Raw genomic sequence first — 26,249 nt, 5'->3', positions numbered from 1 at the left:
AAATATTAAGTTTATATATTTGTTGTTGTTTTTTATGAAACCCATAGACTGTCTAAAAACAGACGAAACCAGATGGTAAATCTCTAATGATCTAATAAGTGTCTGGTCGTGTTGTTGAGTCCTGCGGTGATCCGACTCTGACTGCAGCAGTGTGTCTCTGGAGAAACATGGGGGAAGCGGAGACTCTGCCATCCGACGACAAGCAAGCAGAAACCGGCATCTGCACCGCCGAGGAGTCCATCGTATGGAGTCAAGAAGTAGAAGTGTGTCTTTTTCACGCAATGCTGGGGCATAAACCCGTCGGTAAGATGAATTCATTTGGATTTGATCGTGATTAACAGGCCCTGATCTCTACATGCGCAACGATGTAACATCATGAATAAGACAATGAGCTCATTTTTTACCCTTTAAGTATCTGAAATCAAGTAATAATACAGTTATTTAATCATACCAATCAGATTTTTAAATACTGATAAAGATTTTTAAGTTAATTTAAGCGTTTTTAGTGATACTTTAGCGAGCGTTATCGAGTCCAGTTGCTATTTGTTAAAATACATTTGAATATAGTGATACAAATGTGATTTTCTATTGTAGACTATTGTTGAATATGTCTATTTTAATAACTCATATTGTGTTTAAGGATGTAGTAACTTAAAGCAGTTAATGTGTGTTGACTTTAGCAAACATTAGCGCGGCTGCTAACTAGCATGATAGCATCACGGCTAGGCTAAGTTACAGCAACACTGTTTTTTTCTGTGCTGTAAGGAGCGTGTCTCTGTGTATATGTCTCATATTTTCAGGAGTGAATCGTCATTTCCACATGATCTGTATTCGTGATAAGTTCAGTCAGAACATCGGCAGGCAGGTGTCCTCTAAAGTCATCTGGGATCACCTGAGCACCATGTACGACATGCAGGCGCTGGTGAGACAACTCAACTCGTGCTTTCTTGCGATTGGGAGGTTTATTTTCTGAGATTCATTCACCGCATGCATTAGACATCACAACAATTTAATGCTATCTAGTATATGTGGGATCCAAAGGTTCAGATTGAAAATGTGGTATTTAAAATTAAAATATTGCATCATTTTAAACCCTGGATATTATTTAAGTTTTAGTGTTTTCCAAACAATTTGAACGTTATGATGTATAATTAATACATTTAAGATTCTCCACTCAGTAATAAGTAAGCTAATTTGTGATAATGTTCAAATGACAGTAATATGTTCAATACTAAGACTGTATTTACAGTATGTTACTTTTCAGTCCAGCCTCTCATTGTTATTCAGATAATTAAAATACAAATTTAAGTTTTTAAAATCAGGTAAATGCTAAATAAAAGCATTTTCACTCATGTTCTTAGACTTTCTGACCCAAATATTGTGATGGAACCAGGGTCATTATAGTTAACTAAAATGAAAACCATAAAAAATTTTTTTTGCTTGAAATAAAATAAACATCAACTAAAATAAGTACTTAATTTCCAGCTAGTTTACAAGGTAACATTTCTCATTTTAATTTAGTTTAACTTAAAAACCACACACACACACACACACACACACACACACACACACACACACACATATATATATATATATATATATATATATATATATATATATATATATGTATGACTAAAACACAAGAAAATAATTCAAACTTGAACTAAAATTGAATGAAAACTAAAAACATAAACAAATAAAAAATAAACAAATTAAACGTATGAATAAAAATCCATAATAGTATTTCAGTTATACTAAAATAATATATAAATATAATATATATATATTTACAATATTTACAAATTTATATTAACACTTTTATTATCCCAAATTAAACACTGTTAGGGTGATCAGGACACCATCATGAGCCCTAGATATCACACCATTGAATATTTTTTTTTCTTTTATTGCTGCAGTTTCCAGCAGGGATAAATAAAGTTGATTCTACAATAGCTCTCAAATCTAATCAGTACATTTCTTTTTATTCCGGCAGCATGAATCAGAAATACTCCCGTTTCCAAACTCGGAGAAGAGCTTTGTGCTGCCTGAAGAGATCATACAGGAAGTCAAGGAAGGTGAGCACCTTGTAGTCTTGTGATTTACTGCTGATCCGTTTGATTTGACTGATTTACTTAAAAGCTCTTATTGTCTTCGTACAGGTAAAGTAGGATCTGAAGACGAAGTAAAAGAAGAGTTCAAAGAAGAGAGTGACCCACCTGCAACCCACGAAGAAGGTTCTCTTCTCCACTCTTTATTTATCTCATCTACTCACCCCTTCTTTTTCCTTTCCCTCCCTCTCTCTCTCTCTTTCTCTTTCCTTTTGACGAACACCGTCTATTAAATCCTGCGTCATTGCATCACTTTTTTTTTGTTCTGGATCGTTCTCCCGTTGGCGTGAAGCTCAGCGTGGCTCACACTGGTCATTTGTGTCTCATTTTCAAAGGTCTGGGTCCCAGTATGGCTGGCCAGGATTTTGCGAGGTATGGACAGAAGAAAACGTTTCGCTCTGTTCCAAAGCTCCAGCTTGAGCTCAGTACAGACCAGCTCATTACCAGAGGCCTCTGTAGACAACCTTCAGAGACCTCTGACCATGTGCGTCTTTCTCTCCGTCTTTCTCTCGCTGTCCTTCTTTCTCTTTTGTCTTTTTTTGTGTGTTCTGTGCACCCTAGCTTATGTTATTATTCTCTGTGTGTATGAAGCATGGCATGTTAAGGGGGTTTGCTTGTTGAACAGCTGCAGCTTTGTATGCTTTTAAGATCCCTTGCACATTCACCAGTTTTTCACAAATTAACAGTAACTAGGTTGAAGAAATAATACACACTGATTTATCCTTTAATTTGAAAATTGTTAGTCGTTAAAGCAGACAGGAAAATTTGGTAATTAAAATCTCAAAAATATAATTATAGGCTTTAAAACCATCAGAGATCCCTGGTGTTTTGCCCCATGCTTGTTGCCTACATAGATAGCGTATCAACTTTATACATTTTTTGACAAAGGTGTCCTTTTATATTGATTGGACAAAATGATGTGCATTTCTTTTTGAAATGTAAATGTCAAATGTACAAATTTTTAAAACAAACCCCTGATCAAATAAATAACATAATAAATTTCTTAATATAAATAAACTTTGATCTTGCAGGTGCTCTTTCCTTTTTAAATGAGAGGAAACCACTACATTTTAATCTGATTACAAACAAATATGTTTCATTGATGAAGCTTGAGCTGTTTTTAATCTAAATTAGATTGTATGATTTTGAAATTTGAAGCAAAAACAGAACGGTCGGACTTTAGATTTGTGAAACTATACCGCTTAAAACATCAGCAGGAAAGAGCAGCAGCAGACGGGCTCAATGAGACGCAAATTCACTCTCTGACAGCAGGTGGCACTTGAGGAACAGCAACAATATTGCATTTCTTTGGTTAAAACACACAATTTTGTAAGTAGAGTTGCAGGTAAATTTCAGGAAATTGGGCAGTAATTTTGGGAACTAGTGGAAAATTAAAATATTTTCAAGTAATTAGATTTCAGAAAAGTTCCGGAAAGTTTCTGGAATTTTACGGAATTTTTTTTTCCCCTTTATTAGCCCTATTTGTAAGTGACTGATTTGTAACCCTCTGCCTAGGCAGCTGCATACAATTAGCACAAATACACTCCACTTATTTCATGTAGAATGTTGTATTAGCATTTTGCTAACAACACAATAAGATAATAAGCATAAGGTGTGTTCGCATCATGTTGGAATTTTTCGTAATTATGAGATTATGCTTAAAAAGCATTCATGTCTTCAACAATTTGTAAATTTGTAATTTTCTGAAAGCTCAAATTTGTACAACCTGCTTAACATCAAATGAAAACGTGCAACTAGAAATAAGGTATTGGGTTGCCATCTAGTAATTAACGTTAATTACAACATGACGTGAACACAAAAATAAACAGTACACAAATATAGGTTAAAATACTGAATGGAAAGTTAAAACCATTTCTCTTGCTTTGCCTATCTAGGACTTTGCACTGCTCATTGCAGTGTACTCTGGGATTTCTTTTCCACAATGCTGTCTTAATATTTGGCTAAAATGTGGGGATTATGCATTCACAAAATTAATAGTTTAATTTATTTGTATCTTGGGAGCTTATTATATTATTCATGTAATATACTCCCAATTTCTGTTGATAAAAAGGTGTAAAAACAAGCAGCTTTGTCATAATCGCAGCACATTTTGCAAGCTAATATCGGGCTTCATTTAGCACAGAAATTACCTGCCACTTTTTAATTATGATAGAAATAAATAATTTTGGTGCATATGTTTTTTTCATTTCTTTTGTATTGGTTTTTCATCTGTTTTGTTCTTTGTGTTCCCATATCCGACCCTTATTTCCCATTTCCCATTTCCCTTTTCCCTTCGTCAGGCAGCAATTCCTCGGTGAAGATGTCGGAGAGGTCGGGCAGCGGGCGCGAGAAAGAGAAAGAGCGGGCCGAGAGGGGGGGCTCAGGTGAGACGGGCAGCGGGTCGAAAGAATCATCCGGGGAAAAGAGGAAGAGGAGTCGAGCCGTGGAGAAGGTGATGAACTCCAGCAACCCCTCCAGCCCCGGAGGAGCCAAGCGCCGCAGGACGTAGACGCAGCATGCAGCAGGACGACTTGGGACATCAGACATTTGAAAAGAACTGACGGAGAAAGGTGTAGCTAATATTGGTCGTGCTAGAGCCAATGTGGAAGTGAAATTAGATGGAGAGCAGGGGATGTGATGTTCGTGTGTGTGATCTGCAGTCCAGAGGTTCACTGCGAGAGGCGTTCCTGTGCTGTTCACAGACAGACGGTGGACATACAGAGAAAGGAAAGTCTGGTGGCTGTGTAGGATATGACTAGACTGATGGGGAAAGTATGATCAACTAATAAGCTTTCCTCTGCTGAGTTTGGAAAAACCTTTTTCTTTTTTTTAAGATTTGTGGGAATTTTAAGTGGTAGCTTTATTTTATTTTTGTCGGTTCTCGAGACGGACCAGAGTATCAACTAGTTTGTTGTGTGATTTATTAGGGCTTACACTGCAAATAAGCTGAGCTAGACATGTTATTACGTAACTGTTTGAAATAACCTGATTGTATTAGCCGATGAGATGGTCATTGATCAAATGCATCGTGAGTAGTGATGGTATTTGGTTTTTGAGTCATGCTTGTTTTACATTTCTGACCGAACATGTTAAACACATCAGGAGGATGTCCCTGATTAAAAAAATGATAATGAACTATATTGGTCTGATTTGACTTCTTAATTCCTAATCTGCCATTGAACAATATTTAATATGTTAGCCTCCCTTTGATCTTTCCCTGGTCTAAACATAAATGATCCAGAGAGAGATTTAAAATTTTTAATTTGGTGATTAAGGTGTTTACACAGCACAAATGTTTTCAACATTGATAATGTTTTTCTGAAAAATCATGTGACACTGAAGACTGGAGTAATGGCTGCTGAAAATTCATTTTTTCCGTAACAGAAATAAATGACTAATAAAAGGAATATAAAAATCTAAATAATGAAAATAGCTTTGGTGAGCATAATTTTTTTTTTTTTGTCTTCAGGCCCTCTGCTAATTCTAACGTTGTACACACACTCACAGTGTACTGTAGATCTTCAAATTAAGAGTTTTTTCCCAAGGAAGTCTAGAGTCAATTTGAGGTCCTTATGTAATGTATTGTTAATACAGAATCAGATAATTTTAAGATTCTTTAGTTGGGTAATAAGTTTTTCTTGCTCATACAAAGGCATTACTAGCACTTTTTTGTAGATATTACAACTACTAAAATAAGTATTTTGGCCTGTGTAAGTAGCAAATGCAGTATGTTCTGCAAAATAAACATTAAATAAAAATATCTGTATGAAATAAGCAGAAGAATGATGGTCAAAATATAATTGATTGATTATTTTTTCAAAGATCAGGCCAGAAAACTGATCAGACCACTATAATATATGTATGTAATTTTAGATGTACCAAATACATAGAAATAGTTACCTCTGGAATAACTTTGTAAAAAAAAAAAATTAAATAATTTTTCTTTTTATTATTATGAGTCTGGTGTTATATTTCAGACCCAGACAGGGAACCAGGTTGATTCTTAGCCAGCAGGAGTTAATGGAGGGTAAGATGCTGAGTCACTGGATGCTGCTCTATTGCAGTGTGTTCCTCCTCCATCTCTCGTACTCTTCCTCTCGGCTCGTTTCTGTTGCAGCTGTCTCACTGCAGTCCCTCACCGCCAGCCTCCCCCCGCTCCGAGTGCCGCATTGCTGTATCAAAGTGGGGTGAGTATATTACACACACAGACTTGCACCGTGCAGGAGCACAGTGTGTGTTTGCTGAGGGGAGAACGGGGTCCGCCTGTCCGCTGCAGGTAAGAGGCCACAATCATCCTAATGCTGATAGACTTTAACTATACTCATAACAGTCAACAGCTTCTTTTCCTATTGTGTTTTTATTTAGTACTGTCCTGATGAAACTATTCTATATTACTTGTTATTTGATATATCAATTTATAGCAGAATTTACACATCCTGTTCAAAAGCATGTCTTGTTTTCTCCTGCGTCAAATACTGTTCGTAAGCTCTTGTGATAGTTGTGCATGAGTTCCTGGTTTGTCCCGTACAGTAAAGCTACCCAATGTATTTGACAAAAAGCCTCCAGGTCTTGTAAGTTCTTTGCATATTCTTTGCATATTCTACACATTTGAGTTTTCCCACAGTTGAGGTATGATTTTAACATCCAGCTTTTTTTTTTTTACAGAATTGCTTGTGTAAATTATAATTTTGTCTTTTCTGATATATTCAAATATGTTATGCAACTTTGTCAGGTAGTACTAAAAAAAAAGAAAATCATAGTTATCTCACAGATACTGCAAGCGATATGTAAACTTGTAAAAACCTAGTTTTGAAAAAAATATTTACATTTATAATAATAATATTATTAATAATAATGTTTTGAGATTGTAATTGTGCAAGCCTTTTGTTATGCTGCTAATGTTTACCAAACTGAATGAATGATTAATGATTTCAAACGGTTATCTTTTTTATGTACTGTTCGTGACAAATGTTCAGACATTTCAAATAATATTTAATATATTTTGTATATAATATATAATATAATCATTGTATTATTTATTTATGTAGTATAACTTATCTGAAATATTTATCTCCTATTTTATGTTGTTCAGAAATGATCTTGAATAGCTTAGTTCTGCTGTGCTCTGAATACTGTTTACTGAACTATGATCAGTAAATATCATAATTAAACATTTAGGATGAACGGCGTGTCTATGTGTTCAAATGTTCTTTGTCTGCGATGGCCGTAGACAGAAGAAAGCTCCATCCATTCCCATCCTGTCTTCCTGTCCTGTGCCGTCATGGGGAAAGAGAAGATCCACATCAACATTGTGGTCATCGGCCATGTTGATTCTGGGAAATCCACCACCACTGGCCATCTCATCTATAAATGTGGAGGAATTGATAAAAGAACCATTGAGAAGTTTGAAAAAGAGGCTGCTGAGGTAGGTGAACAGGATCTTTAAAAAAATCATAGGAATTTAGCTTTGGTGTTCAAGTGGAATCAGATTGCTGAGTTTGAAGTCAGACTTGTAATAAAGGACTACAGTTGCACCTTCCATTTAAATAGCCAAATCCCTTATGCACTGTGAGAACTGTGGTCTCTGTGCTGAATGATGGGTAACTCCAACCCACTTACTCTGTAGGGTAATTATATAAGAATCTCATCATGCATCACACCATGCCTTCCTCTCCTCTTGTGCACTGCAGAGCAGAGGGAGAACTGGTGTGTAATTACATTGAGACATTTACTCTTTGGAAGATGCCATTGGAGATCAAAGGAAAAGATAAGATACAGGCCCTGTGCTTCTGTAGTCTTGATGCACATTAGACTGAGAGAATGAGACTTGAGTAAATGGGTGCAATCCCAGTGGGTCTGACACCTCACCTCTGTCTTTGAGGGTAACTTGTTATTCAAGCAGCAAGATGTAGGTAGTAAAACATTGTGTGTGCACAAATAAGCCTGTTGGATTTGTGTTACAGGTTTACTAAAGATTAGGTACATTAGGGGTTTTTACCTACAACAGGGATGGACAACTCTGGTCCTGGACAACCACTGTCCTGCAGATTTTGGCTCCAATCCTTATTAAACAAACCAGAAAATCTAACCTTTGTCTTCAGGATTGCTAGAAAATGGCAGGTGTGTTTGGTTAAGGACAAAAAAAACGGTATTGGACTTGTACCTACAACATACCAATTGTGAAGATTGTTATAAAATTCTTATGTTCAATCGGTGGGGGTAAGGGAATTTCTCAAAATGTCAAAATGTTGAAGGATAATGTATGGACCTTGTCGGATATGAACTCACAACCTTCCATCTGTGAAAATTGTTAAGAGCTTTATTATGATGTTCCTGTGGCTCAGTGGTATAGCATTGCGTTAGGCAGCCTTAGCAGCTCAAAAGGTTGTGGGTTTGATTCCCAGGGAACACGTTAGGTAAAAATGTTAGCCTGAATGCACCAGGTCACTTTGGATAAAAGTGTCTGCTAAATACATAAATATCTAAATATCTGTAACAAAGAGAGTCCGCTGGGGCAAATTATTAATCTCAATGGCACAATATTGAGGCATAATGTATTCCTTACAGGATTTAAACCTTCCATTTGTGAAAAGTTCTCTGGAGCAAGTGCCAAGCTCAAGGGCAAAATGTTGAGCCATAACTTGTATGAACTTAAGTATGAACTTTTGGATGATTTGAACCTAAAACAGTCCAAATTCTGAGATCAGGGTTGACAAGTGTTTTTTAACACTGCATTTGCGCTATACAAATTAGGCACTGCAATGCAGAGTTAACCCTACTAAACCCTGGCTTTACAATGATTAGAGAAATCTACCTCTGGAACATCACTATACAATTCAGGCAAAAAATCAATGTTTGAGAAGTCATTACAATATAGGTGTTAGTTTCTGCTAAAATAGCACATGTACTGTCATAATCTTTTAAGATGATTGCTTTTGTGTGTCCACACAACTTAATTTTTTTCCTCTGTGAAGGCATGTTTTTCCTGTATGCTCAAATACTTTTGTTTTGGCAGATGGGAAAAGGTTCCTTTAAGTACGCCTGGGTTCTGGACAAGCTGAAGGCCGAGAGGGAGAGAGGGATTACCATAGACATTTCACTCTGGAAGTTTGAGACCACCAAGTACTACATAACTATAATAGATGCTCCAGGACACAGAGACTTCATCAAGAACATGATCACTGGAACGTCTCAGGTAAGACAGTACCAGCTCAGCTACAACTATTTACGAGAACTGGTGGCATATCAATGCTTGGTCAAGTTGAGTCAAGTCACCTTTATTTATATAGCGCTTTAAACGAAATACATTGCGTCAAAGCAACTGAACAACATTCATTAGCAAAACAATGTGTCAATAATGCAGATTGACAGTTAAAGGCAGTTCATCATTGACTTCAGTGATGTCATCTCTGTTCAGTTAAATAGTGTCTGTGCATTTATTTGCAATCATGTCAACGATATCGCTGTAGATGAAGTGACCCCAACTAAGCAAGCCAGAGGCGACAGCGGCAAGGAACCGAAACTCCATCGGTGACAGAATGGAGAAAAAAACCTTGGGAGAAACCAGGCTCAGTTGGGGGGCCAGTTCTCCTCTGACCAGACGAAACCAGTAGTTCAATTCCAGGCTGCAGCAAAGTCAGATTGTGCAGAAGAATCATCTGTTTCCTGTGGTCTTGTCCTGGTGCTCCTCTGAGACAAGGTCTTTACAGGGGATCTGTATCTGGGGCTCTAGTTGTCCTGGTCTCCGCTGTCTTTCAGGGCTGTAGAGGACCTTTCTAGGTGCTGAACCACCATCTGGTCTGGATACGTACTGGATCCGGGAGACTGCAGTGACCCTCTGATCTGGATACAGACTGGATCTGGTGGCTACGGTGACCTCGATAAGAGAGAAACAGACTAATATTAGCGTAGATGCCATTCTTCTAATGATGTAGCAAGTACATCGGGTGGTATGTGAAGTGTTCCCGGTTCCGGTTTACCTAATTAATGCAACCTAAAAATCCTTTAACGGATTTGGATAAGCATATTAGTATGTTATGTGTAAGCCAGGTTTTCTGCCTCCCGAATAATGATAGGTAGGTTATTCCAGAGTTTAGGCGCCAAATAGGAAAAGGATCTGCCGCCCGCAGTTGATTTTGATAAGTGAGAAGATCCCTAGTACCTACCTATAGATGAATTTTAGTACTTTTATCTTTAAACAATGCGCCTCTCATTCTTTCTCTCCCAGGCGGATTGTGCTGTTCTAATTGTGGCAGCTGGAGTGGGTGAATTTGAGGCGGGCATCTCTAAAAATGGGCAAACAAGGGAACACGCCCTGCTGGCCTACACGCTGGGCGTCAAGCAGCTGATTGTAGCTGTCAACAAGATGGACTCCACGGAGCCGTCCTACAGCGAGAAACGCTATGATGAGATCGTTAAAGAAGTGAGCACCTACATCAAAAAGATCGGTTATAGCCCCGCCTCGGTGCCCTTCGTCCCAATTTCAGGTTGGCATGGTGACAACATGCTAGAACCTTCTTCTAATGTGAGTTTCCTTGGCGTGTGCGTTTGTGTACAGTTTAGCCATGATCTCATAACATTGCTTAAACTGTTGGCAGAATGCTAGTGGTTTGATTAATAAAATCATCTCATTTGTGCTGTGCAGATGCCCTGGTTTAAAGGCTGGAAGCTGGACAGGAAGGAGCAGCATGCCAGTGGGGTGACTCTACTGGAAGCTCTCGATACCATTATGCCTCCAAAACGCCCCACTGACAAACCCTTACGTCTGCCCCTACAAGACGTCTACAAGATCGGAGGTGGGATTAACCCACTCAAATCATGAACATTTTATGGGGTGATGGTATTTTTAGGATCAGCTTGCAGTTATATTTTGAGTTCAGAAAGCTACTACATCAGTATGTATACAGAACATGGTTATTCAGAGATGCCATGTCTTTCTTCTCAGGTATAGGGACTGTGCCGGTGGGCAGGGTGGAGACCGGTATCCTGCGGCCCAGTATGGTGGTGACCTTTGCCCCAGCCAACATCACTACAGAGGTGAAGTCGGTGGAGATGCATCACGAGTCTCTGACTGAAGCTCTGCCAGGAGATAACGTAGGCTTCAATGTGAAGAATGTGTCTGTAAAAGACATTAGAAGAGGTAACGTTTGTGGGGACAGTAAGTCAGACCCGCCTCAGGAAGCATCAGGGTTTACAGCACAGGTGGGATAATCTTCTTAATATCTTGTCTTGATATTTTTCTGGATTTCTATTCTTTCTCTCTCTTTTTATTAGGTCATCATTTTGAATCACCCAGGACAGATCTGTGCAGGTTACTCTCCTGTCATAGACTGCCACACAGCTCACATTGCCTGTAAGTTTGCCGAGCTTAAGGAGAAGATTGATCGCCGTTCAGGCAAGAAGCTGGAAGACAACCCCAAAAGCCTGAAGTCTGGAGACGCTGCTATTGTGGAAATGATCCCAGGAAAACCAATGTGTGTGGAGAGCTTCTCTCAGTACCCTCCACTAGGTACTGTATGTGTCCACTTACAGTAAATGCTTCTGAATCAATTTATTTTAAATTAAAAATTCAATTACAAATTTAATTTATGCGTTTAGCAGACACTTTTTATCCAAAGCAACTTACAGTGCATTCAGGCTATCAATTTTTACCTATCATGTGTTCCCAGGGAATCAAACCCCCAACCTTGCGCTTGATGACACAGTGCTCTACCAATTGAGCTACAGGAACACATTTTCATTTTAGTTTTTATTTTTGCATTCTTTTGCATTGTGTTTTGTTTTTCTTTTCTTTTAAGTTTTGCTTTCTTTTATTTTGTTTGCCTGTGCTTTATTTAATGTTTTCTTTTAATTTGTTTTCCTTTTGGTTTTTTGGCATTGCTTTTTTAAATTTTATTTTCTGCTGTATCTATTTATTTGTTCATTATATTGTTTTCTTTTATCATTTCTATCAATATGAATATTTATTTTCCTTTTGCAGTTTATTTATGGTAACATACATGGGGTGGAAAATATTCATAGAAATGAAACTAATAAAAGAAAGCTCCAAAAAAAAAAAGGCCATTAAAAAGGGATTAAGATAAATAATTAAAAAAAATTTTTTAAATCACAGAACATAGTTGATTTCAAATCCATGCATAATCAAGATGAAATATAATAAAACCTTGTGCAAGGCTCTTCTAAATAGCTTCTTCATGTCCTGTGAAATAATCCCTATTTAGAAAAAGGTTTTAGAGGCTTTATAAAAAGATGATTATTCATGTATGTTCTTCTCAAATTACAAGAACCAAGCAACCCAGCATCCTGTGGTTAGGTTTGTCATACTTATTTGAATTGACGTCTCAGGCTCACTGTTGGTCACTCGGTCTCATGATTAATGAGACTCACTGCAGTCATTGTCAGGTTAAAGGTCTGATTCATCAGTAATGTGAGCCTCCACACCATCCTTTTGAAACATGAGCTCATGATTTCATGTTTTTCTCCAGTAAAACTGATTATTAGGCCTGTTTCTTTAAACAGTCTCTCATTACTTTTGACCTGCTGTTTTCAGTGCGACGTGTCATTTTTATTGCATCTTGTGCTTATTATTTTTTTCCCCTAAACTCTCCATTAAAAGTAGTGTTCACTGTAATAAATTAAGCTCACGAGGGGAAATGTATATAAATTAATTATGATTAATTAATTATGATTAATTAAAATGATTTATATGAGCTGCCAGTAGTAACTGTAGCAGAAATAAATTCCAGCGAACATTTAGCATAATTTCATATAAACTCTAAGAAAGGATATTGTCGTGGCCACAGAAAATACTTTCATACAGTATTAATGCATTAGAGCATGTAGCAAAATCGGAACGGTAAAGGGACATTGATTTGTAAGGCAGAATCAGTAACTCATGTAGTTTGTGCACAAGAGTTTTATTAACTAAACACTAACGCAAACTAGTCTAACAAACGAATAAACAAACATACAGTCACTCATACAGGGGAAAGGGCAATTGAGATTTGATGCATGATACCATCAGGAAAACTAAAGAATGAAGCTATGAAAAGATTCAGTTAACCACCTGAGTAAAACCATCAGTGCCGTTTATAACGGGGTCTACAGCTTATACTAAACCTCTGTTTTGTTTAGTTAAATGTACAATACTTGCATTTCCTTGGCCTGGAATGAGCGTCTGGATGCAAAGTCTTGATGGTTCGGAGGTTCGGAGGTGTAGGAGTCACGATCACATTCTTCAGGTTTTAAAGAGTGATGAATTCCAAAGGTTCCCTGACTCAATGGTGACTTGAGAGTTTCTTCCAAGTGGAAAGTGCCAAGAGCTAAAATATCTTTTCTAAGATATTTGGTGAAGGTATGTCAAGGCACGAGGCCTGGCACAAACATAGGGGTCCAAGAGAGTTCTAGCTCACAAACTCTTAGCACAAGAAAGGAAAGAGCTCGAAGAGAGGAGGCAGAACTGTGTGTGGGCCTTTTTAAAGTCTAAAATGGTTCACGCCTCTTAGGATAGGCTTGTCCAATGAGAAAGGCCGAAATTCCAAGTGGGAGTTTGGAAATACTGGGGAGTTATACAACCCTTTGTGTGAAAGCCTGGTAATTTGCATATGTGACTGGATCAGAAGTTGATATACAAACTAGTAAGGATTCTTAGAACACTAATATGTTGAATAGGTATCAACATATAATATACACTCTTGTTTAGATCATCTGAAGATGAATTCATAGATACTAAACATGGTAAGATTACATAAAGGTAAAATTACACGAGTGAGTAGTTCTGTCACAAGCATGCATAAAACAGTATACAAGACAAAAAGACAATATAGAAGAACAGTAACAACATACACATTATAGCGGTATGTTTCAGAGAGATCCTCTCCTCATACTTTTATGTCGCAAAAGTTATACGCACAACCAGCACATCGGGGAACGTAACGGTCAATTTTGTCACCTCCCCTTTTTAGGGGAAAAGAAACTAGATTTCCCATAGACTTCTATACAAAATAGCGGCAAAAAGCAACGTCCGTACACAGCTGGCAGGCGTGAATAACTTAAGAAATCCCTGACTAAACATGTCAAGTAATTACGTCCACCCTGCCTGCCACAGAGCGTGAAAAGTACATTTAAAAACACATATGTCCAGTCCATTCATTCTCCCAGTGTCAAACTGGTGTAACAAGAAGTGTCTTACCGGGACATTTACTCGTACCTCATCGAGTCAGCAAGTAAGCCAGTGAATGATTTTACTTCGTATTTGAAAGTAAACATCTTTAAATGTATATATTATATCTTTATATTTAGAGTACTGAGTGCACTTTTCTGTCCAGCCGTACAACTAGCCTGTCTTAGTTTTCGATTAGCATCATACCTAATTCATGATATTTCCATAACAGCAAGATATTGATAGCCATGAATTTCAAATTTGGGGTTTTACAAACATTAATGGTGCACCCAACCACACAAGAACTCTTTGGCATGTAGTAAGGTTAGTCCACTTCCTCGATCCAATACTGTATGGCGGTTTGTTTTCCCCTAAAAGTGGGCGTGACTCTGTTCATAGACGTTCTATGACGCTGCGCCGGTTGTGGGGATCTTGTCTTGCTGAGGCGTCATGGTTGCCCTGATAACCAGGGGTCTGGAGTCATTCGCAGACATCCTGACACCTATGTTTATTGGCTGAGGGGTCTGTGATCATTTGTAGGTCTAATGAATAATTGATTAGTTAAATCAAATGAAAAATGGTGTGTCTGATTGGTCCAAACACTACATTACCAAGACAATCTTGTTTTTGTCAGACACAATCCTGATAGATCACTGTGGTTGGGTTCAAGTCTTCAGTCAGCTCCCACAAACACAACAGAAAATGGTACTAGTCCTTTCATCGAGCAATTTTCATATTTAAATAAATATGTGTTTTTATGTGTTTTCCCAGGACGGTTTGCTGTCAGAGATATGAGACAGACTGTTGCAGTCGGTGTCATCAAAAGTGTGGAGAAGAAGATTGGCGGAAGCGGGAAAGTGACTAAATCTGCCCAGAAAGCTCAAAAAACTGCCAAATGAATCTGAATTTCCAAGTTACTTTGTCACCTCAGGCCCTGTCCCAGCTAACATGCCCCTCATCTGGGCATACTGTTCCCCCTGTGTGCTTGAAATATACGCTCAAACTGAATGGAGCCTGATGGACTGAAGGAAATAATGAAAGACTGACATTATTACATTTTGACTGGTTGCGCTGTATATTCACTTTTAATAGAAGATCGGCACACATGTTGCATGGATGTCTGTCTTGATATATGCACGGCATCTATTAAATGGATGTAGCTGGTATTGCTGAATAGTGTGTGTGTGTGTGTGTGTGCAGTTGAAAGCAGAAGAAATTGAATTGGACAACTGCACTTTGACCAGTATAATAATGATTAAGATGTCCAGAGGAAATAAACGGCTAAAGTTTTGTATACTTTATAACTGAGCATTGATGAAAGGCTAATTGATTCAAAGCATTTGTCTCCTTTCAGACCCTTGCAGCTGAAACCTATGACGGATAAATAAAATGTTGCCCAAGTACACAAGTTTTTTTTTTATTAAATGTTTTTATTTTCTCTGAGGAGAAGAAAACGTAATCACACATTAGTTTTGCCTTAGTTTCAAATTCTTATCAGTTCACATGCTTATTTAATGCATGAGCGAGATACGGGAGAGACAGACAGGTCTTGTTACTGTCTGCACTGAAGAGCCATGAGCTAAGGACTCTGAATGAGATTTACTGTGGACTACAGTGGAAACAGATCATCAGATGAAGGATGCAAACACAATTCTGTGATGGACCGAGATAAGTGCCGGTTTATGTCGATGTGTAGTGTTTTACTGAACTTGAGGTTCTAGTAATGCAGGGAGAAAGAAAAACATTGGCCATATTAACTAGAAGAAGCCAGAGCCGGGGTGTGCAGTGGAGTAACCCGTACATGATCAGTGAAGCAGTGTCGTGGTTACATTAGGTCCAGTTAGTTGCCTGATTTGTGAGTAGCAGTAGTTGACTCTCGGTTGAGATCAACAGAGGCAAGCAGAGTGTAGAAGTCTGCAGATAGGGGTTTATCTGGTGGATGTTGAAGTCTCCAAGCATAACTAGCGAAGTACCATCCTCAGAAAAGATTCCTGGGGGTCAATAAACAACTACAAAATGGATTTCAAGAGGATAGGTAGTAGTAACTGAATGAGATTCAAAGGAGCTGTTGAGATGGTAAAGATGGTAAAGGATTAAATGTCCAATCATTAGAGATGAGCAGACCAGTACCTCCACCTCTTCCAGGGGTACATACATACAGTAATGTATTAGCAGATATAGGCAAAGTGTGCAGGTTGTTAAGATTTTTTAAAGCATCGAAAATATGTATTTTCGATGCTTCAAAATATTCTAACTGACCCTCTGATGTCACATGGACTACTTTGATGATATTTTTCTTACCTTTCTGGACATGGACAGTAGACCCTATACACACAGCTTCAATGGAGGGACTGAGAGCTCTCGGACTAAATCTAAAATATCTTAAACTGTGTTCTGAAGATAAAAGGAGGCCTTACGGGTTTGGAACGACATGAGGGTGAGTTATTAATGACATAATTTTGATGTGAACAATCCGTTTAAAACACTGAAATAAATGACTACTTATTGTGAAGCCATTTAATGAACCTTCTTATAATTACACATCATGCAGAAAGAAAATAGTCTATTAAACTATAGATTCAGACAGATTATAGATTATAGACAGATTCATGCAGATCCACTTGCTGATGCGGCAGTATGGGTCTTAAAACCGGTTAAGACTGTTTAAGTATGATTCAAGTATGGTCTAGATATACTGTAGGGCTCATTTCCTTGTGTTTTTAATCTGGTGTTTATTTAATATATTTAAAAGGATTTTATAAAAAAAATGACAGTCTGGTCCTTGGATCTTAATTTTGGGGTCTTGAATTGTCTTTAGACTTTGAGAGCACTAAGCCTGAGCTTTGGGCTACTGCCTTGCTCTTGATCTGGGTTTTAGTATCTGGTGTTGGTCTTTGCTTGACTAAGTATAGCCACCAGAGGTCACTAGTGTATTTTCCTCAAGGAGATTTTGGGACTATTGAGAATTTGGTTTAGCACTCTTTGGCACTGTCTATACTAATGATCGTCTCTTGACTTTGACTTCTTGCCTAAATCAAAGTCCAAGGTGCTGTAACTTCAAAACAAAACAGAATTTCTCAGTTTATAATGTTTCGGTTCTCAGAGCAGTTTATTAAAATCTAAGGTTACTCACAGAGCTGCACAAGCCACTGAACCCTTATGTTTTTTCTTTATCATTTCACATTTATTTACCAATGCAAGGCATTTAAAAGGCTTTTAATACGCAAAAATAGTCTTTAAAATGGTGGTCTTCAAAGGATGTTTGGAGAAATGCAAGCTGGTTGGGCAGCACAATGGTTTTAGTGAGAGAGTTTTGTGCATTGAAAAGCTTTCTCTTTTTTTCTGGTCCCTATCTGTTCTTCAGAATTCCACTCACTGCTTTTTAAATGGAGTTTTAAATGAATCTGAGGCTGAATCACAGCAGTTAATGGCAGTTGGCACTTTCCCTGTTGTGGTATGAATGGCGATGGAGGCCAGAAGCAGTCTTTTGAAATAAGTGAAATAATTACGGTGAGTGAGTAGAAATGCTCGCAAAAGGGCCATGGGGTTGGGGTGTTGTGTTTGATGCAATAAGCTAAATCGTCAGGCCTTTTGTCCGGCCTTTCAATGTAGGGACATGAATCATACCCCTGTTGAGTCCATGAAAACAGTCGTAGTGATCGACTGGAATACTAACTTACTGCTTACAACACAGTACATAAGCTCTGTTTCAAAAGCTACTGAGCTGTCTAGACATTATTTTTAGGGCAAAGTTCCAGAAGCGACGGGTTTTCTAAAAGTTTAACATACTGGATTTTGACTGAAACTAATGCATCATCACGTGTCCTTCACAGACAAGATAATCTAAGAATGTATTATTTATATACTATTATATTTTTTTGAGGGAGGTTTTATTTTTATCTTTTCAGTTTTAATTAAAATTCTAATGAATTATTTTGTCATGTAATTTTTCCCCCATTTTTATTAGCTTAATTTAAATTAATTTATTAAAATTAATTTTCTTCTTTTCAGTTTTAGTAATTTTAATCCTTCAATTTATATATATTTCTGTTAGTGGCCAAACCTTCAGTTAATATGTTTTATTATTATCATTATTATTATTATTGTTTTTTAACTAATCTTTCTATTTTTTTCTCAAAAATTTTTTCTGCTTTATTTACCAAATATTTTTGACTTAATTAAGTTTTACTCTCTGAGAAATGTCTATAAAAATAAAGCACAATGTGCTGTTTTAATGTGAAGGAATGTTTCTGTAATGATTTTTCACATAGGTTTTACATGTAATTTAATTACGCTTTTCATTGCGTTGTGTTTTTGGGTTAAAGGAAAGGTCCATAAACTTAGCAGAAAAGGTCAGGACATTATAAAGTTTTCAATTTAATTCAAGTATATTTGTATAGCGCTTTTTACAAAACAAATAGTTACAAAGCAACTTTACAGAAAATTATGTTTCTACAATATTTAGTAGTAGCTAGTAGTTTGTGCACGTTTGACAGGATTTTAGAAAAAATAAATAATAATAATAATACTAGACGTAGTCAGCTAGACGATGAACTATCAATATTATTAATTAATAGTTATTATATGATGCAGTCACACATGTATCAATAATTGTTAGTTCTGTTTGTTGATTCAAGGTTAGCGTCATCTGGGGTCCTCTGAGGGTCAGCATCATCTCTTCTCAGGTGTTCTGGATCCAGACTGGAGCTTGTGTAAATCCATCCCGTGGCAAAACATAGAAACAAAATAGAGACATCATTAGCATAGCTGCTGATCCAACAAAGTAAAATTAGTTTAACCCAAGCTAATGAATAAAAATGCACATTTGATCAGATGCAACTACACTCACAATTTAAGAGATCCATTATTCAAATGCTTGGCGAAAGATATGCGTTTTTAGTTTGCGATCTAGTTTTGATTTCTTAATAAGAGGCTTGATAACCGCCAGCTTGAATGGTTTTGGGATATGACCTAAAGATAAAGACGAGTTAATGATATTGAGAAGCGGTTCTTCGGCTACAGGTAACAACTCTTTCAGTAATTTAGTGGGTACAGGATCTAATAAACATGTTGTTGGTTTAGTTACAGTGATAAGTTTATTTAGCTCTTCCTGTCCTATGGTTGTAAAGCACTGCAGTTTATCTTTGGGTGCGATGGATGAAACTGAAGTGTTAGACGCTGTAGAATCTACAGTATTGTTCAAAATAATAGCAGTACAATGTGACTAACCAGAATAATCAAGGTTTTTCGTATATTTTTTTATTGCTACGTGGCAAACAAGTTACCAGTAGGTTCAGTAGATTCTCAGAAAACGAATGAGACCCAGCATTCATGATATGCACGCTCTTAAGGCTGTGCAATTGGGCAATTAGTTGAATTAGTTGAAAGGGGTGTGTTCAAAAAAATAGCAGTGTGGCATTCAATCACTGAGGTCATCAATTTTGTGAAGAAACAGGTGTGAATCAGGTGGCCCCTATTTAAGGATGAAGCCAACACTTGTTGAACATGCATTTGAAAGCTGAGGAAAATGGGTCGTTCAAGACATTGTTCAGAAGAACAGCGTACTTTGATTAAAAAGTTGATTAGAGAGGGGAAAACCTATAAAGAGGTGCAAAAAATGATAGGCTGTTCAGCCAAAATGATCTCCAATGCCTTAAAATGGAGAGCAAAACCAGAGAGACGTGGAAGAAAACGGAAGACAACCATCAAAATGGATAGAAGAATAACCAGAATGGCAAAGGCTCAGCCAATGATCACCTCCAGGATGATCAAAGACAGTCTGGAGTTACCTGTAAGTACTGTGACAGTTAGAAGACGTCTGTGTGAAGCTAATCTATTTTCAAGAATCCCCCGCAAAGTCCCTCTGTTAAAAAAAAGGCATGTGCAGAAGAGGTTACAATTTGCCAAAGAACACATCAACTGGCCTAAAGAGAAATGGAGGAACATTTTGTGGACTGATGAGAGTAAAATTGTTCTTTTTGGGTCCAAGGGCCACATGCAGTTTGTGAGACGACCCCCAAACTCTGAATTCAAGCCACAGTACACAGTGAAGACAGTGAAGCATGGAGGTGCAAGCATCATGATATGGGCATGTTTCTCCTATACTATGGTGTTGGGCCTATTTATCGCATACCAGGGATCATGGATCAGTTTGCATATATTAAAATACTTGAAGAGGTCATGTTGCCCTATGCTGAAGAGGACATGCCCTTGAAATGGTTGTTTCAACAAGACAATGACCCAAAACACACTAGTAAACGGGCAAAGTCTTGGTTCCAAACCAACAAAATTAATGTTATGGAGTGGCCAGCCCAATCTCCAGACCTTAATCCAATTGAGAACTTGTGGGGTGATATCAAAAATGCTGTTTCTGGAGCAAAACCAAGAAATGTGAATGAATTGTGGAATGTTGTTAAAGAATCATGGAGTGGAATAACAGCTGAGAGGTGCCACAAGTTGGTTGACTCCATGCCACACAGATGTCAAGCAGTTTTAAAAAACTGTGGTCATACAACTAAATATTAGTTTAGTGATTCACAGGATTGCTAAATCCCAGAAAAAAAAAATGTTTGTACAAAATAGTTTTGAGTTTGTACAGTCAAAGGTAGACACTGCTATTTTTTTGAACACACCCCTTTCAACTAATTGCCCAATTGCACAGCCTTAAGAGCGTGCATATCATGAATGCTGGGTCTTGTTTGTTTTCTGACAATCTACTGAACCTACTGGTAACTTGTTTGCCACGTAGCAATAAAAAATATATTAAAAACCTTGATTATTCTGGTTAGTCACATTGTACTGCTATTATTTTGAACAATACTGTACATTCACTATTGTATTTCTAATGTTATCTATTTTATCAGTGAAGAAATTCATAAAGTCATTACTATTTAACGTTGGTGGAATATTTGAATCAGGTGTCGTCTGGTAATTTGTTAACTTAGCCACTGTGCTAAATAAAAACCTTGGATTGTTTTGGTTATTTTCAATGAGTTTGTGTATATGCTATGCCCTAGTAGTTTTTAGAACCTGTCTATAGCTGGACATACTGTTTTTCCATGCAATTCTAAAAACTTCCAAGTTAGTTTTTCTCCATTTGCGTTCAAGACTACGAGTTACTTTCTTGAGAGAGTGAGTATTACTGTTATACAATGGCACAGTACCTTTTTCTCTAACCTTTTTCAATTTGATCGGGGCAACAGCTTCTAATGTATAAGAGAAAAAAGTGCCCATGTTGTCAGTAATTTTGTCTAATTCATGTGTATTTTTGGGTACAATTAGCAGTTGAGATAGATCAGGCAGGTTATTTGCGAATCTTTCTTTGGTGGCTGGAACAATAGTTCTGCCCAGACGGTATCGCTGCGACATATAGTTAATATCAGTGATACGCAGCATGCACGATACAAGGAAATGGTCTGTAACATCATCACTTTGAGGTACAATATATATAGCAGTAAGATCGATTCCATGCGATATTATTAAATCTAGTGTATGATTAAAACGATGAGTGGGCCCGGTGACATTTTGCTTGACTCCAAAGGAGTTTATTAGGTCAGTAAACGCAAGTCCTAATGCATCATTTGCATTATCAACGTGAATATTAAAATCTCCCATGATTAGCGCCTTATCAACTGTAACTAGAAGGTCTGAGAGGAAATCTGCAAATTCTTTTAGGAATTCTGTATACGGCCCTGGTGGTCTATACACAGTAGCCAGAGCAAGAGATACATTAGATTTCTTTTGCATGTCTGACAGTGTAACATTTAGCAGAAGTATTTCAAAAGAGTTGAACCTGTATCCTGTTTTCTGGGTAACATTGAGAATATCACTATATATTGTTGCAACACCTCCGCCACGACCAGTCTGACGGGGCTCATGCTTATAACAGTAGTTTGGTGGAGTAGACTCATTTAGACCAAAATAATCATTTGGTTTTAGACAGGTTTCAGTCAAGCAGAGTACATCAAAACTATTATCTGTGATCATTTCATTTACAATAACTGCTTTTGGTGTGAGTGATCTAATATTTATGAGCCCAAACTTTAAAAGTTGTTTTTGTTCATTTACTTTACATGTTTCTGGTTTAATTACGATAAGATTTTTTATATTTATATTTTGACCTCACTATTCGGGGAACAGACACAGTCTAGTTTTTACAGCGCAAGTACTTTTATCATTTAAGCGGGTGGAACAAGACTCATCATAATAGTTATCTGAGAATTGTCTTACTAGTCACATGGAGCGAAGTGTCCTGGAGATATTGTCAGAAAGCAGCTCCGCTCCGATTTTGCTGGGGTGTAATCCAGCAGCGCGAAACAGCGCCTAACCTGATTTTACCAAGTGAGACATGTTCCTGGGACAACATCGTTGTTGACCCTGGAACAACATTGTGATTAACCAATCAGATTTGAAGAACCAGTTTATAGATTTTGTGAAGTTTATGCTTAAAATCAGTGTTTGGTGCTTGCACATCAGTGTCATTCATCTATCATTTCCTCTGATTTTAGGGATTACTCATGGTTAAGGTTAGGTTTAGGTGTAGGGATATGGTTAAGAATATATTTTTGGAGTAAAATGTTGTTCCAGGGTCAACAAAATATGTTGACCTAGGAACACATCGGACTTGGCAAAATCAGGACGTGCGCGAAACAGCCTAGGACGCTCCCAGAAAAGATTCCAGTTATTATCAGTTTTATACAGAAAATTTTCTTACAGTATACTGTAAGAAGTATAAGTAAGGAGTAAGAATAATATGTGTGTTATGGAGTTTAATAACAATGCTTGTGGCCTTATGAGTATTCAGTGGTCTTCTACTTTGCACTGACATTTACAGGAGGTAATTGGCTGTGGAGAGCAGAGAGACCTTGTTGACCTAAAGAATCCTTCGCTTTTGTGGACATACTCAGTCCTTCTGGGAGGCCAGAGAGAACTCTGTAAATATGTGGACAGTACGAGAGAAACCCCAGCATTTACTGCTTTTACATTGTCTAATAAACAAGCTTTACTTATTAATGAGGACTCCATTAATGGATTCATTACAGTTGCATCGAAGACGAAGAGGTAAAAGCTTGCATTATTGCTCATGGATATGCACGGTCACAGTTCTGTCTGACTTGCAGCTAAAATCGACAGTATTGCACACTCTGTTTGCCAGCAGATGCAATCTGGGAAAAATCTGCAGAATAGATTGAACGGAGCATACTACACTCTTATTGGGGGCTAAAGCTATTACTTTGTTAACGATAGCAGAGCTTTCAAGGAAGTCCTGTGTCAGCAGATTATATGTAGATTGTGCCTGCTTTCATGGACAGTTTCATGGACAATGCTGGTCTGAAGAGCTATGGACATGTATCTTCTGCATAGTGTTCATGGATGTCCCACTATTCCATCCGGCAGACTCTTAACAAACGATCCAAATATACCAGACTGATAAATAATTGAGTGTGAGCTTTGAATAATTCAGCGCACATGTTGAAGTCTGGTCGCTGGGAAGGTTTTAGCGAGGGGATGTAAAAGAGATAAATGTTTAGTAAGAGAAAAAAGGACTCAGGTTTGTCCCCGCAGATCATTTTAGTACAGCGCCTTTTGGCCCTCCAATAAAGGACAGATCTCATTTGCAGGTGTTAAAATTAGAGTAAACGCTTGTAGTAGTAACGTGAATCCCTTTGCAAGCAGTCGTCAACTCTCAGACTGAAAAAAAAAAAATTTCAGAAATGGACTTGCTGTGAGCCTCCAGGGGGGTTGAGGAAGTCGTCTTGGAGTTAGCCTAGTTTTCAGCCCAGTTAGAATAACATAGTGGTCAATGCTCAATCTGTTAAGAACAGTAACAGAGGATCAGTGGAGCTGGAGTTACAGGTCAGCGCTGTGCTTTGAAAGCCATGCAGGTCCCCTGTCAATGAAAAAATAACATGATAATAAATTAAGCATTTACATTCTTTTATTGCAGATTTTGAGTAGTTTGAAACAGAATGATTGTTTTGTCTAATTAATTAAAAATCAATATTGAATTAACCATAGGAGTTAAGTATAAGTTAGCTGTATACATTTGTTTCTGTTTAACTTTGAAATACGCTGTCAGATTAAAAACCATAAAGTAACTTTTAGTCGTGAATGACTCCGGTTTCTTTTCCACACTCCTCTCCTAATGCCTGTTCTGGGAGTCTGTAAGTTTGGGGAGGAGGTACACAATTACATGGAAAGGGCAAATTGCTTTAGTGCATCAGCAGTATTGTCAGGGATCTGCAAGAAATGGGGCCTAAATGCAGAATGAGCAGACAAGGGTATTTTATTAACAAAATGTAGACTGGAACAGCTGGGGGAATTTGCAGTGAAACAGTTCAAAGAGATGGGCAGGGCGGACAACAATACGGTCAGGAGGGATGACCACTGAGATGGTCCAAGATGACCACGGGCCCAAGCACAGAGTAAGCAGCTCCAGAGGAAGGGCCAGGTAGACACAAGAAACCCATAGCTTCAAGTGAAACTCAAATGTCACCAGTCTAGTCGCCAGGTAGAGACTCACGAGACCAGACACGTGAGAGATGAGTATGAAGTAATTTTTGATTCAAAACAACTGAACACCTGTGGCAGTGCGATTTGTAGTTGTACAGAAAAGCCACACATGTGTATCAGTAAATTTGAAGTCACAGAGATAAATGTTTTAAGAGTTGCAAACCTGTAGACTTTTTTTCTCTCCCACAAACACAACACAACAGTTACACCTTCTCAAATTCTTCATTGCAGGTGCACAAATCCTATTCTACAAATCACACATTTATAAACTCGTACGCTCACATTTATGAAACAATTGCTGCAGTGAATGTGGTGCAAAACGCATTTACACACCCGCATCAAGAAATGTGAAGTCGTGGAGAAATGTTGAACATCCGCAAATCAGTACGTGAATTCATCAAATGAGAGTTGCACACTTGTAGAATGTTTTCTCAGAAATGTCTTGTATATTTTTCTAACACAAATTACATAACTACAGCTGCTTGAATCTGCTGCGATGAATCTCAAACACTGTTCTTCGCTTTCAAGTGACAAGTTTCGCGCTCTCCCTTTTGCACCGAGATATTTGGTTCAAAAGTGTTTTGTGCATCTGTAGAGGTAGTGGGCGGGACTGTTTAGAGATTAGAGAATTTCAGCCAATCAGAAGAGCTACTTTGGCTCGTTGCTGAGTAGGTGGAGGCTTGGGAACTGTAGCCAGGTAGATATATGCCCCAAGCAGTTAAATTATGTGCCCAGCTACTATATCTGATTCAAATATTATGCTAATTAACAGTGAGCGGTGGTTTCAGACATTACAGTGCTTCACTCGCACTGACTCTTATTCTGCCTGAAAGAATAAAAAGACCTAGCTGAAAGCGGAGCGATTCGACCAATCAGATGAAAGCTGCATTTCAGCTCCGCCCACAAGTGTGAATGAAATATTGAAGCCATAAACCGAAATGATCAAAACGTACACGGGCCACTGTCTTGTCCATGTTCTCTCACTTGAGTCTCTTGACCTTCTGTAAGCCCCGCCTTGTTCACGCAGTGATTGACAGGGCGGGAGGGGGCGGAGATGTGATCGTCTCGGAATGCATTTTCAATGTGCACATTGAATTTTGCTACATTCATTGCGGGTCATTGAATGAAAATGCAATCGCAAGTGTCTTGACTGTGAGTGTTAATGCATTTAAGAAAAATAGCATTTAAATGATCATTTTGCCACAGTTTTTGTTTGAACATGTTAGACATATCTAATCGTTTCTGTAATACATTTTCATTTTCATTTTGCAACTTATAAAGCGTTAAAATTAATATTCATTTTACATATTAAAACTGGTGTAGGAAATGGCAAATGAAAATTATGTAATTTAATTTTCATTTTCATTTTGCACCAAACGTTGCACAAATGTATTGGAAAATGTAAATGTAAATACAGAAATGCATTGCCATTTTACATATTGCATTGTCATTTTGCATATTACACCCCA

The 26,249-nt window shown here is 37.7% G+C and overlaps 2 protein-coding genes across 5 annotated transcripts; both read left to right on the top strand.

The window, feature by feature from the left end:
• Nucleotides 1-69: 69 nt before the first annotated feature.
• mrgbp (MRG/MORF4L binding protein) lies at nucleotides 70-5,246 on the top strand. Of its 3 annotated transcripts, none has more exons than XM_052541797.1 (6): nucleotides 99-303; nucleotides 801-922; nucleotides 1,994-2,075; nucleotides 2,160-2,234; nucleotides 2,444-2,592; nucleotides 4,409-4,568. In XM_052541797.1, exons 1-6 carry the CDS (start codon nucleotides 168-170, stop codon nucleotides 4,424-4,426), a joined length of 582 nt encoding a protein of 193 aa, XP_052397757.1. In that variant the 5' UTR covers nucleotides 99-167; the 3' UTR covers nucleotides 4,427-4,568. The 3 variants fall into 3 exon arrangements, with proteins under 3 accessions (XP_052397756.1, XP_052397757.1, XP_052397758.1); XM_052541798.1 differs by having other exon boundaries at nucleotides 102-303; nucleotides 2,444-2,480; nucleotides 4,409-4,669; XM_052541796.1 differs by lacking the exon at nucleotides 2,444-2,592 and having other exon boundaries at nucleotides 70-303; nucleotides 4,409-5,246.
• An 891-nt stretch (nucleotides 5,247-6,137) lies between these two features.
• On the top strand, nucleotides 6,138-15,676 carry LOC127945183 (elongation factor 1-alpha 2-like). 2 transcript variants are annotated; one of them, XM_052541794.1, is made up of 8 exons: nucleotides 6,138-6,384; nucleotides 7,339-7,533; nucleotides 9,124-9,303; nucleotides 10,336-10,632; nucleotides 10,753-10,903; nucleotides 11,053-11,309; nucleotides 11,382-11,616; nucleotides 15,040-15,676. In XM_052541794.1, the coding sequence occupies exons 2-8, from the start codon at nucleotides 7,390-7,392 to the stop codon at nucleotides 15,165-15,167; spliced, it is 1,392 nt and encodes a 463-aa protein (XP_052397754.1). In that variant the 5' UTR covers nucleotides 6,138-6,384; nucleotides 7,339-7,389; the 3' UTR covers nucleotides 15,168-15,676. The 2 variants fall into 2 exon arrangements, with proteins under 2 accessions (XP_052397754.1, XP_052397755.1); XM_052541795.1 differs by lacking the exon at nucleotides 6,138-6,384 and having other exon boundaries at nucleotides 7,151-7,533.
• Nucleotides 15,677-26,249: the final 10,573 nt, after the last annotated feature.

Source organism: Carassius gibelio, chromosome A23, assembly GCF_023724105.1.
Source record: "Carassius gibelio isolate Cgi1373 ecotype wild population from Czech Republic chromosome A23, carGib1.2-hapl.c, whole genome shotgun sequence".
In the NCBI taxonomy this organism is placed as follows: domain Eukaryota; kingdom Metazoa; phylum Chordata; class Actinopteri; order Cypriniformes; family Cyprinidae; genus Carassius; species Carassius gibelio.
The sequence above is the reverse complement of the archived record's forward strand: the minus strand, read 5'-3'. Positions and strand labels throughout refer to the sequence as shown.

Bases quoted from the DNA above. Each gene is read 5' to 3' on its own strand.
- mrgbp (XM_052541796.1), top strand. From the start codon at position 168: ATGGGGGAAGCGGAGACTCTGCCATCCGACGACAAGCAAGCAGAAACC. The intron at 2,076-2,159 runs GTGAGCACCTTG...GTCTTCGTACAG, and splicing joins CATACAGGAAGTCAAGGAAG to GTAAAGTAGGATCTGAAGAC. The intron at 2,235-4,408 runs GTTCTCTTCTCC...TCCCTTCGTCAG, and splicing joins ACCTGCAACCCACGAAGAAG to GCAGCAATTCCTCGGTGAAG.
- LOC127945183 (XM_052541794.1), top strand. From the start codon at position 7,390: ATGGGGAAAGAGAAGATCCACATCAACATTGTGGTCATCGGCCATGTT. The intron at 7,534-9,123 runs GTAGGTGAACAG...TTGTTTTGGCAG, and splicing joins TTGAAAAAGAGGCTGCTGAG to ATGGGAAAAGGTTCCTTTAA. The intron at 10,633-10,752 runs GTGAGTTTCCTT...TGTGCTGTGCAG, and splicing joins TGCTAGAACCTTCTTCTAAT to ATGCCCTGGTTTAAAGGCTG.